Consider the following 12,021-nt stretch of genomic DNA (forward strand, 5'->3'; position numbering starts at 1 on the left):
ATGCATTGACATTATATAAATGGTGTGTAAGCGAGTATCAATATTATATAAATAGTATATATACGTGTATCAATATTATATACATAAATATGTAATATATCGACATTATATAATGGTGTATAATCGTGTATCGATATTATATCACAATTATGTAAAGTATCGATATCGATATTTATTTGACTATCATGCATTCCACCTTAATAAATAAAAGAATAATAAAACAATATAAATATTCATTCTTTTCCACAAAAAAGTGAAATAATTAGAAAAGAAAAAACTTTATTTTTTTTAAAAAAGGAACACAAAATTTAAACAAGGAATTTTTCTTTTTTTAAAATACCATAGAAAAAAAGATTTTTTAAAAAAAAAATCGGAAAAAAGGGTCAAATTAACTTTGCCAATTGTAAACTAATTGGCTATTTTTAGTAAAATCCTCTCAAGTCTCAAACCCCGACGCGTGTTTTGCTCATTGATTTCCACAGCAAACCATGTTTTGTCTCGAAGGCATCAATAACCACAACCGAGTTTAATATATAATCAGATTACTTAAAAATAATTAATTTTAAATAATTATGTTTAATATGTATTCACTTGTAATTTTTTTAATATAATTTTCTCTCTATATATATATAAACTTAAATCCTTGACAGAATAATCCTCCATTGTGGACAGCTAATATACCACTAGTAATATCCAAAAACACATTTCCCCCTAATTTGTTTTAATTTATTTTTTTATTTTTTTTAAATTTATTAAAAAATGTTTTTTTAAACTCTTTAATCCTAAATATTTATATGATATTAAAATAAAATAAAATTTTAATATCTTTCACTTATATTTAGTTTAAGATTATAAAAATTAACAAATCTACACTATTTTCTCAAATTTTGTGCTAAACTAATATCAGATAAAATAAATTAAAACGGAAGGAGCAATCTGTATGATTTCTTATTCTGATTTTCAATTATCACTTTAATATTTCCTATCAACTTTTGATTAGACATAAAGTATAATTCAAAATTCATGTAAAGGTAATATAATAAGTAATCAAATTTGAAGGACTCTGTGAGTGAGTAGAAAGAGAGAAAAAGGAAGAAAGACTGAAAAAAAGGTGTCTTTTTTTCTCTCATTGAATTGAGTGGAGATCTGCAGAGGAAATGGCAAGTTTTGGAGGGACAACTCAGAAGTGTAAGGCTTGTGACAAAACTGTTTACTTGGTGGATCAACTTACTGCTGACAATAAGGTTTATCATAAAGCTTGTTTCAGATGCCACCACTGCAAGGGTACACTCAAGGTGATACACACTTAAAAATCTCTTCTTTTTTTTGTTAAATATGGTTTGTGATGTCATCTTGCTTGATGTCATCTGTGGTGTACATTTATATGTGAAACCAATCTTATTTCCTACTATAGATAGATAATTTCAAGATTGTAATGTTCTAATTAATTGTAAGAGAGGAGGGGGCCAAGGAAACCAAGAAGAGGGGAGGGTTTATGTTGAATAGTGAAAAAGGGAGGGTTGGTCTCCTCTTATGACTTGAACAATTCTCCCTTGGTGGGTTAGTTTTTGGAGTCGAGCTAGGCCAAGATTCATTGTTTTATATGTTATCAGGACCCATCCCTATTATTGTGTACTGATATTGGTCCCCTATATTAAATTGCCCACGTACTGGACCTCCAGCCATGGGCGTGAGGTGCGGTGTTTAAGAATACCATATAGGATGAAAAAGGAATGGGTGGTCTCCTTATATGGACTTAGGCAATCCTCTCATCGTGAGCTATCTTTTGGGGTTGAGTTAGGATTAAGATCCATTTCTTTATCATTTAGGCAACCCGCCCAGTTGCCACCCCTACAATTATCTGCAGCCTGCAACTTCAATCTCTTGCTATGCTATGTTAGAAATGAATGATTGGGTTTGGTTAGGAGATCCATGTGCTCTTCTGTTCATCTCAAAAGAACGGAGTGGGTGCTTTCTATGTTAGGTTATGTTTGTCAGATTGTTTTGATTTGCCTCTTTCAAAGGTTTGAGTTTTGGATACTTATGTGAGCTTTCTGCAATTGTTGGGGAAGAATAATTGTTTTATAGTATTAAGGGCTATGTCGCTCGGACTCTTCAAAATTGTTGCTGCACCCGTGTAGGACTCTCCAAAATGAGAAATATTTGACTAAAATTGGTCTGTGAAGTGTGAATACATGGACTCAAGGGAATTATGGGTTTAGAGATTCATATAAAAACATCAAAATGAGATTTGGTAGAAGTTTAAATGATCTATTTAGAGGAGGAAGTTTTTTAATGACCAAGACAAACCACAACTTTCAAAACTCGGGGTTAATGGACCTGCCCCTCTACTCTTCCCCTACTAGGCTTAGTTTGCATGGTGCAGGGCTCAAACTTATGGCCTTAGTCACAAGTCCTTCAACCTTTGCCACTTGAACTAGGGAGCCATTTAGAGGAAGAAGTTGTTTGTTCTTCGTAATGTCTCACAGTTGATATCATTTCAACAACCAATGAGTTGTGTGTGTTCCATTTTCACCTTTATGCCGACCAATTTTGACTGATTAACTAGAGAATCGTGATTTATTAGTTGACACTTGACATTATTCCCCATTCAAATATGCTTAATACTAAGTGAAACCAGTGGTTTCTTGGTCATGACCAGCTAGGGCTAAAGTTCCAAATTACAACTATGAATTAAACAGGAATACTTTATGGGGTCATTTGGGAATGTTAATGATCATTTCTTCTTTTCGGTGTTAATTTTTTTTAAAATTTTTTTACCTTGAAGTTTTGATCCTTTGAATGGTATCTTAACTTTTTTCCCTAAGTCATTGGTTTGTTGTTCACTGCCAAAGAATTTTGTCATAAAATATTCCACTGCAATTGATCCGTAAGGCAGATTATAGTAATTAATCATGCAGAAGGAGCCTTGGAGTAACTGGTAAAGTTGTTGCCATGTGACCAGGAGGTCACGGGTTCAAGCCTTGGAAACAGCCTCTGGCAGAAATGCAAGGTAAGGCTGTGTACAATACACCCTTGTGGTCGGGCCCTTCCTCGGACCCTGCGCATAGCGGGAGCTTAAGTGCACCGGGCTGCCCTTTTAATCATGCAGAAGGAGCGATGAACAAGTTTGAAGACCCTCAAGTAGGAGTATGAAATCTTTGGCTGGATAAGTATGATAAATGAGCAAGAAAATGGGCACCCATGGTTTTAGTTGCATATGAAGCAAAACACACTTCTGTCACTTAGTGAACAACAATCGTTGAATTTCCCCTCCCCTGTGGCATCGGTATGGGTGAAGAATAGTGAGCGCTGTTCCTCTTTTTCTTCTTTTAGGATGAAAATATGCAAGAACGCTGACATGTATAGATGCATGGGAAGACATTCCATCAAAATTATCATTTATGTAAAAGCTTTGCCTTAACTTTTTACCTGAGAAGTTAAGTGGACTATCTGCAATTGTATCCTAATGTACTAACTTTGTTGATTTTGAAACTTGACTCCACCTATCAGTAATTGTGCTACTGTAATTGTTGTTCAACTCTGATTTGAGGAGGCCATGAGACGTTTTATTCGTCCGACTTTGTTAGCATGGTAATCTATTATGGAAGTGCTATTGAGTTAGTTATACAGATGAAGATATTTTTCTCTATCAACCAACAGTACAAAATCTAGTGTAAACTTCTCAGACGGATTTAGTACTTAGAGTATATGGAATCTCCATTTTCTCCTTCATATGTTTAGTATCTCTGTAGAACCTTGTTTTCATGTGGTTAATTCTAAGATGTCTTAATCTTATCTTCCTTGTCATTTTAAATGTTTTTCAGCTGAGTAATTATAACTCCTTCGAAGGAGTTTTGTACTGCCGTCCTCACTTTGATCAGCTATTCAAAATGACCGGAAGTCTGGATAAGAGTTTCGAAGGTAGTTAAGATAGAGTTGGCAAGATGATGTTTCTTCTATTTCGTATTTTCATCACTCATCCTTCTAAAGCTAGTTTCTTCTTGCTTGTTATTTTTTTTTATTTAGGGGCTCCAAAAACAGTCAGGGAATATTCTGCTGATCAGGTATTAATTGAAGACTCTTCCTCTAGCATTTTACAGCATACATTATTGTCTATTTCAGTTTGCCTGCCGATCTTATAATTATTTGCCTCGTATTAATCTCCCAGGGATCAAACAGTAAGGTTTCAAGTTTGTTTGGCGGAACTCAAGATAAATGTGTTGCTTGCAAGAAAACTGTTTATCCCCTGGAAAAGGTAATTAATCTGAAAAGCCGCAGGGCGCAGCCTAGACAGCTAGATTATTTCAAAATACTTTAGTACATATCTGAAAAATTGAGCTCACTTAGGAGCCCATGGATGAGTCATGAGTGCCTGTGCCTCTAACTCGGGATATCTGAAGTGCTATTTTCTTCTTAGATCAAGCTTATATATTAATGTCACTGCTGCTTTTATAGGTAGCAGTGGATGGCACTTCGTACCACAGAGCTTGTTTCAAATGCAGCCACGGAGGCTGCGTGATCAGTCCATCAAACTATGTAGCGCACGAGCATAGACTGTACTGTAGGCACCATCACACCCAACTCTTCAAGGAAAGAGGTAACTTCAGCCAGATGGAAGACAATGAGAAAAACTAAAGTATAATCGACTTCCAGTCGAGAGTTGGACCAGTTACAGTTCTTGTTCACATATACAATTGAAGACTATATCACATATATCTATCTATATATGACATCTTCATGACAGTCAACAGAAGAGTTTCCTTCATATTGTTTTTATAGGTCTATGGTTTTGTGCTTTAATGCCACCAATGACCAGAACAATCTTTTTTTTCTACCAAACACAAATTGTAATTGCTGTTGTGCTTGTTCCCAAAATTCTCATGGAGTTTTATGATGGGAGGGTTTACTTTCCCTAGTTGATAATTGAAATTTGTGAAAATTGTTGGTTTACTTTCCCTAGTTGATAATTGAAATTTGTGAAAATTGTTGGGTTTAAGTGAAGTGTGAATGAGAAATAAGAATTGGGAAATGATTGATTGATAATTTTTTAGATAAAATTTATTTATTAATTTCATTAATTAATTAAATTTGTGGAAATGTTTCGGAAAGGACATGTTCCTTCCGAAAAGACATTTCTTTTTCAAAAAGACATCATGTTTGTTCTAAACAAATGAGATTGTTATGAACAAGTATATTCACAACCTTTGTTGGCTATAAATAGAGAGGCCTCCTCTCAGTTTTCGACATCAAAATTTCTCCCTCTTTTGCATATATTTTTCTTACAAATAAAGTGTCTTTGTGTGATTTCGTTGCTGCTTTCTGAGTTCGTTGGAATTATCAAAATTTGAGGTACCGCTACTTCTTTAATGTTCTATCCGTTTGAGGTGATTAAATTTTTTAAAGACACACAATGAATTTTGTGGACTCGGATATTGTTTTTCTTTTCATTTTTATTATTTCTGATTTACTAACTTTAAATACAGGACATAACAAAAATTATGAGAGATCATAATTGAAGTAGCAAAGTAATGAGTTCATGTGTTGGTGAGGTAGTAGGTACCTTGAAGTAGGGTCGTCTCGACCATAAGGCCACTAAAGCAACTGCTTGGAACCTCAAATTTTTTAGGGCCCCCAATTTTTCCTAAAAAATACATACATACATATATATATATACATATGTATGTATGTACATACATATGTATGTATATATATATACACGAATACATAGTTATTCAGAGAAATAATAATCTAACATATCTTCTCTGTAATCAACTTAATCATAGTTATGAATAGATATATCGTCTTTGACGATATCATTAATAATTTTTTCAAGAATTTTTTCTTGCAAATCTTTATTTAACTTAACTATCTTAAAAAAATGATAATTAAAGTTTTTTCTTCCAAAAAATTGTATAATAAACCATTTTTAATGATTTATGCTGTATAAAGAGTTGCCTGATTTATCATCCATTCTTCTCTGTAATCAACATAATCATAGTTAGGGTTGTTCATAGTTTTGGTTAAAACCAAAATCAAATCGAAAATTTAACCAAATCGAATAAAAAAACCGACATTTGGTTTGGTTTGGTTTGGTTTTAAATTTGAATAACCGATAATATTTGGTTTGGTTATGGTTATAGGAAAAAATAACCGAATAAATAACCGAATCAAACCGATAATTATATACATAAAATTTATAATTATTTATATGTATAATATTAGTTTTTCATCAATAATTAAAGATATTTTATACCTTTTAATTATTAATTTAATATTAATCTACTTATTTGTAAGACCCAACAATCCAAGCCCAACTCTCAAGTCCAATTATAAATTCTAATAAACACTAAACAGTAGTCCAAGTCCAACAATTCAAGCCCATTAGCCCAACTCTCAAGCCCAATTCTAAATCCTCAATTCTAAATCCTAAATTCCTTTATATGAAGTTTGGCTTTAGACCTCCGGACTTGTTTGCCTTGAAAACTAGTTAATGTGTGTACAAATTAGTCCAGATATCACTACTATATAAAAAGAGAAGAGAGATAAACCTATTCTACATAAGGATGTGGTCTATCAATTAATGAAGTAAGTGAAAACTGTGAGAGATTAGAATTCAAATTTCAACTAAAGACACAAAATATTAGATAATTTTTACGCACAAAGTAAATAAATTCCGATATAATAGTCCATGTGAGCATTTTTAATCAGCGAATCTGCTCGTCACCGTTCGACATCCGGATACCGCTATTATAAAGAGAGGAGGAGGAGGAGAAGATGGGTGAAATGATTGCTTGAAGTCAAAATTGGACAAGGCATTATTACTCCAAGTATTCGGAAATTACCTTTATACAGTTGTGTCCCCATATTCATTATAATCTGTCACAAAGCATGCTTTTTATATATTTGTATCCAGATAATGATTCTATTCTATAAAAATATTGATGTGAGTTCTTTCCAGCTTCCACTTGCCTGGCAAAAACAATAAGAAAATATTGTTATAAGATATTTTTGTGGCGGATGTTGTTTGATCTGTATTACTAAAATATTATGAACATAATAACTTTGTAGGAAATAACAAAGTTTAAAGTATATTTTTAAAATCAGAATGTTAAAATCAGTAAAGAAGATATAATCCGTAACAAATCAGAAACAATATTGAAAAGAAGAAAATCGAGCCCACTAAATATACAATGTGTCAAGGAAATTATTCTCATCAGCTACCCAAGGTTAATGGAATATATTATTCTGCTCACCAGTGTATCGATACTTAAAATCACGGTGTCAGCGAACCACTCAAAGACAGTAAAGTACACTAGAATTTGTTTGTGCAGATCAAGAAGAAGTTCGAAAAATTCATTGTTCAAAAATGAGAGGAAATCCCTCTATTTATAAACAACAAAAAAGGTAGTATAAACGGATGCTTATTATGCCCTATCGAAAAGGTCACAATCCTTCAGAAAAGTCATAACCTTTCCGAAAAGTCACACTCCTTCGTAAAAGTCGCAACTTTTTAGAAAAGTCACAACTCTTTGAAAAAGTCATAACCTTTTGGAAAAGTCGTAACTCTTTATTTTTCATTCACACCTTTTAAAACTCAACAACGGATTGAGAATTTTTGTTTTATGGGTTCAATTTTAAAGAGTTTGAGTATTGAACCCCGTATATTCTTAAAATTATGAATTCGTACCTATTATTTATTTCAATTTTCGTAATTGTTTTACACATATAATTATATTCTACATCAAAAGTACTGAGTTAAAATGAATTTGTCACCTTTGAACTGCCTCCTCCCATGACAGTGATGGATGTAGTCTTTTGACAGAAGTACTTTTTTGTTTCATTTTGTGTGTTTTAGTGATTCAACACATAGTTTTTAAACTGAATTATAATTTTGTCAAATGAGAACATGACCATTAAATTATTGGTGTTCCACTTATCAGAAGAAAGAATCAGACACAAGAGATGCAGGACACCAACTCCAGAAATTTGATTGGGCAGTGTAGAAATGATTAGATAGCATTTTCATGAAGTATTGTGTTTGTTTGTGATGAATACATTTGCTAGATCTTAGCGAGGCCCCATTCCTTTTGGCAAATCAAAAGCGTTATGAAGAGGTTCCCCATACTTGTATGAAGAAATAGATTTCGGACTTAATTCAACTTTAAAAGGTAGCTCACGAGAGAAAACTGTACAAGTTTATATAAGGTGACCATTCATATATTTTTTTTAATTCAATTTAGGATATGAGTTCTGTTCTAATAACAAGTAAATAAATGAATCTTGAACCTCACTCAATTTTAAAAACTAACAAGATTTCATGTCCAAATCTATATAAGTAGAGCGCCCATCTTTTTCATTCGATCCGACATGGAATTCTTAGACATATATCTTACCCAGACAATAATGCACGCATGCATATGATTCTTTTTGCCGGCAACTGGTATCCGTTTGTTTCCTTTTGTAGTTCCTTTTTAGCCTATTTTCTTAAAAAAAATATTTTTTAGTCCCTCGTAAGAGCTCTTACCTTTTTTGCTTTTTTGATAATTCGAACTCACAATCTTAATTGAAAATTAGGAATGCTTGTCATTTGAGCAACTCCCTCCCGTACTTTTTAGCCTTTAATTTGATGTGTTCTTTCACCCACTCTCAAATTATTCGTTCTTTTGATCAATCGCTATTTGGTGTAGTCTTTATTGTCTTTTGCATTTGTGCTGCCTAGCCGGAAAGATTCCAACCTTGCAACAATTTTATTTTTTGAATTTCTGTCATTTCTGCATCAAAAAGGGGCTTGGTGGATAAGCTCTTTTTGCTAGCAACCACACTATGTAATGGTGTGACAAGGCAAATAGAGTCCAAGATCCATAGTAACTTAACGGTTGTCCAGTTAAGAAGGCAATCTCACTCATTCTCTTTGTCAATGGAGGTAAGACAAGAAATGTGTTGAGGCGAAGCTAAAGTACTCCCAAATATACAAGACATAAGGGAAAATATAACACTCAATAGCCAACGGTCTGTTACTGATTTTAAGTCAAAGGAAAATAACTTACGTTTTCTCTTTGATTTAAATTTCAACAACGGACTCTCCTGATCGAAAGTTCCATCTGTTGAAATACTGCATAGAACCTTCATTGCCCATTTATGGACAGGAAATGGTAATCTTAGTTTTATGTAATTACATATTGCAATGATACATCTCTTACCACCTTCCTTGATTAGCTGAGCTAACCGACCAGTCGCTAATGGAACCCCTATGTAGGCTCAAGTAATGTACTAAAATAGGGCCCCACACCATATTCAAAATAGAGAAGCATTTCATTAGCGAACCGAGTAATATTACGGTCAAAAGGATAATAAATCATTTTGGATCATAAAATACCCGGTGAAAAGAACCAAAACTACGGACAAAATTATCTAATAAGGGGGTACTCTTCCAAGTTGGTTCCCAAGACATTCCTAATTCCAAGGGATTGTCTCGGAGGTGTGGTAGATAAATAGGTTGAAGCTCTTTGAATGATCCATATCGTACCCGTCTATTAAGGCATTCTTCCTTCTTGCGTATGTGTTATAGCCCATAGCTTTAAGCCCCAATTCCTTGGTGAAAAAAGTTGTCGCCTTTAAATCATCAAAAAAAGAAAAAAAAAGGAACTGCTCGAAAGAGACCACACAACAATGACTCATAATTGGAAAATATAACGACAATGTCTCCTTGCTGCAAAAGAGTGGCTCCCAATTGAAAATTTCTCCCGATCACTCTGTTACTCAAATTAATATTATAATAATAATTAAGTTCATAATTAAATACTTATATGAATATTTCATAGATTTTTATTAAAATTTATATAGAGCGGAAGGAAAAATTATTAAGTTCACGTAAATCAGTAATTCACCCCCCCTACAAACTCAAAATTCTGATAGAGAATTGTTACTCAATAAATGTACTAAGTTCATTACATTTATCAAATTAATAGTAGTACTTCAAGTACACAAACTTTGGTGCATACAACAAAGCCTACAGGCTACATTAATAATTTCAATTGAACAAATGCCTCCAAATGATTCAAAAATTAAGATGTGACAAATCTTTTTTTTTTCTTCTCTCTTTTGCTATACATGTGACAAAAAAAAAAGGGAACACTCTTTTCTCCAGAATCTCATAGAGAAGAACAATTTAATTAATCAAATAATAGAATCATCACAAATCAGCAGGCAGCCTCTGATATACTCTGTAATGAAGGATGCCATCCTCTGCATTTTCCAACTGTTGAGTTTCTATGCTTTTCCTGTTTAACCTGGAAAAAAAAAACGAAATTTTCTTTAACAATTTTTTGTGAATTAAAGTAATAAACATGTTGTGTGAAGTTTTGAAGATTAAATTCACCTGTTTAGAATTCTCCTGAATAGATCTTCTAACATCTTCTATAGGATATAAAGTTGATTTCTGTGTCAATTTTTCACATGAATATTCTAACTGTTTCAGCTTCGCATACTTCTTTGCGCACAATCCTTTCATTACCTCTGTATAAGCAAGGAAAATGAGATATTATAAGCTGGGGAATCGAATCATGTACAGATAGTCAAGTCAACGAACTGAGGTACTAAGATTCTGGAGAAGCAACTAACCTTGAGCAGTAACTAGTCTGTATATCTGACCAAGAACAAGTGAATCTGTAGGCTTGAGAAGCTTTATTCGCCTAATACGTACTGGGGTATTATTATTGGTTGTAGTGGTGGTGGTGGTGGTGAGAAGAAGAGAAACGTAATGACCAGAATTGATTTTCATGATTTGGTGAGCAGTGACAGATGAATAAAGTTTCTCTACTTTGCCATTTGGGTGTTGTAATAGCAAAGCTGCATTATCAATGGCTTGGCAATTCCCCATCTCTATAATAACTTATCTTCTGTTCTTACTTTGCTGCCGAAAATGAACAGAGAAGGGAGCCGTCTCTCTAAGTTGTACGTTACTGCCTTTATATAAGTGTCAACTCATTACGGCTACTTTCTAAATTTACTTTCCTTTTGTTTTAGTGCACTGTTGTCCCCCTTTTTTGCATTATGGCATGGTTTGAGCAAACAAAGGCGTGGAAAGAAAACATGATTATTTACACCACCATGGCACAGATCTCACTCCCCAAACAAACAAATCATCATAGAAAAATATTCCCTTTTGCTTCTTTTTCATTCTCTAGATAGATCTTGGTTAGTGCAAAATTGGAACAATTCTGTTTTTGCTGTAGCTACCTTTATCCAACATCCTCTGATATTCCACTGACCTATTACCATTGCTGTTTCCCCTCAAAGTTGCAGGAAGGCCATCAAAAAAAAAACTTGTCCTCTTTCTGTTTGTTGCATGCGCATTTTTTTTAACCATGCATATTCTTCTTTCTTTATTTAGCAAAATTATACAGCAAATTAAAGTGCTTAAAATTCATATTTGACCTATATACTTATATTTTTAGTCATTACTTGCGTTATTAGTGACCAATCGAACACGACATTATCCCTCAATTGCCATTCAAAATTTCGCGCTAGTGTCTATGTTGAGGTAATAGTACCCTCAGCAAACTTTAAATTCTGAATCCGCTACTAATTCCTCCGATGTTACTTGTTACTTTCCAGCCACTAACATATGTACCAAAGTAATTGTACCACCAAAAAATAAGAAATCATCTAATCCCATGATTGAGTACAATACTATACTATACTGTTTGAGTAATTGTACCACCAAAAAATAAGAAATCCGATGTTACTTTTTCATATACTATACTGTTTGAGTACAATGATATGAACTAGCTCCCTTTCAACAAAGGAGAATCTAAGTACTTGAAACATTAATACATTATGACACTCAATTCATGCTTTAAATAGCCTCAGAGGACTTCATAATGACATTGACAATGCCAATTTTGACCTCTATTAATTTCTTCAAAATTCTAATTCATCTGTGAAATCCAATTTGGAAAGAAATGAGAAAGGGTACAGAACAAGTGGCTTCCTTTCCTACAAAAGAAAATGATACAT

At 33.3% G+C, this 12,021-nt stretch overlaps 2 protein-coding genes across 2 annotated transcripts; one reads left to right on the forward strand and one right to left on the reverse strand.

Moving 5' to 3' along the window:
* The first annotated feature begins 1,036 nt into the window (after nt 1-1,036).
* LOC129901317 (LIM domain-containing protein WLIM1-like) lies at nt 1,037-4,942 on the forward strand. The gene is made up of 5 exons (XM_055976460.1): nt 1,037-1,295; nt 3,828-3,924; nt 4,030-4,067; nt 4,172-4,258; nt 4,459-4,942. Exons 1-5 carry the CDS (start codon nt 1,158-1,160, stop codon nt 4,636-4,638), a joined length of 540 nt encoding a protein of 179 aa, XP_055832435.1. The 5' UTR covers nt 1,037-1,157; the 3' UTR covers nt 4,639-4,942.
* Nucleotides 4,943-9,926: 4,984 nt separating this feature from the next.
* LOC129901319 (uncharacterized) lies at nt 9,927-11,077 on the reverse strand. The gene is made up of 3 exons (XM_055976461.1): nt 10,624-11,077; nt 10,382-10,518; nt 9,927-10,292 (listed from the first exon to the last, which is right to left on the reverse strand). Exons 1-3 carry the CDS (start codon nt 10,880-10,882, stop codon nt 10,203-10,205), a joined length of 486 nt encoding a protein of 161 aa, XP_055832436.1. The 5' UTR covers nt 10,883-11,077; the 3' UTR covers nt 9,927-10,202.
* Between the last annotated feature and the right edge of the window lie 944 nt (nt 11,078-12,021).

Source organism: Solanum dulcamara, chromosome 8, assembly GCF_947179165.1.
Source record: "Solanum dulcamara chromosome 8, daSolDulc1.2, whole genome shotgun sequence".
In the NCBI taxonomy this organism is placed as follows: domain Eukaryota; kingdom Viridiplantae; phylum Streptophyta; class Magnoliopsida; order Solanales; family Solanaceae; genus Solanum; species Solanum dulcamara.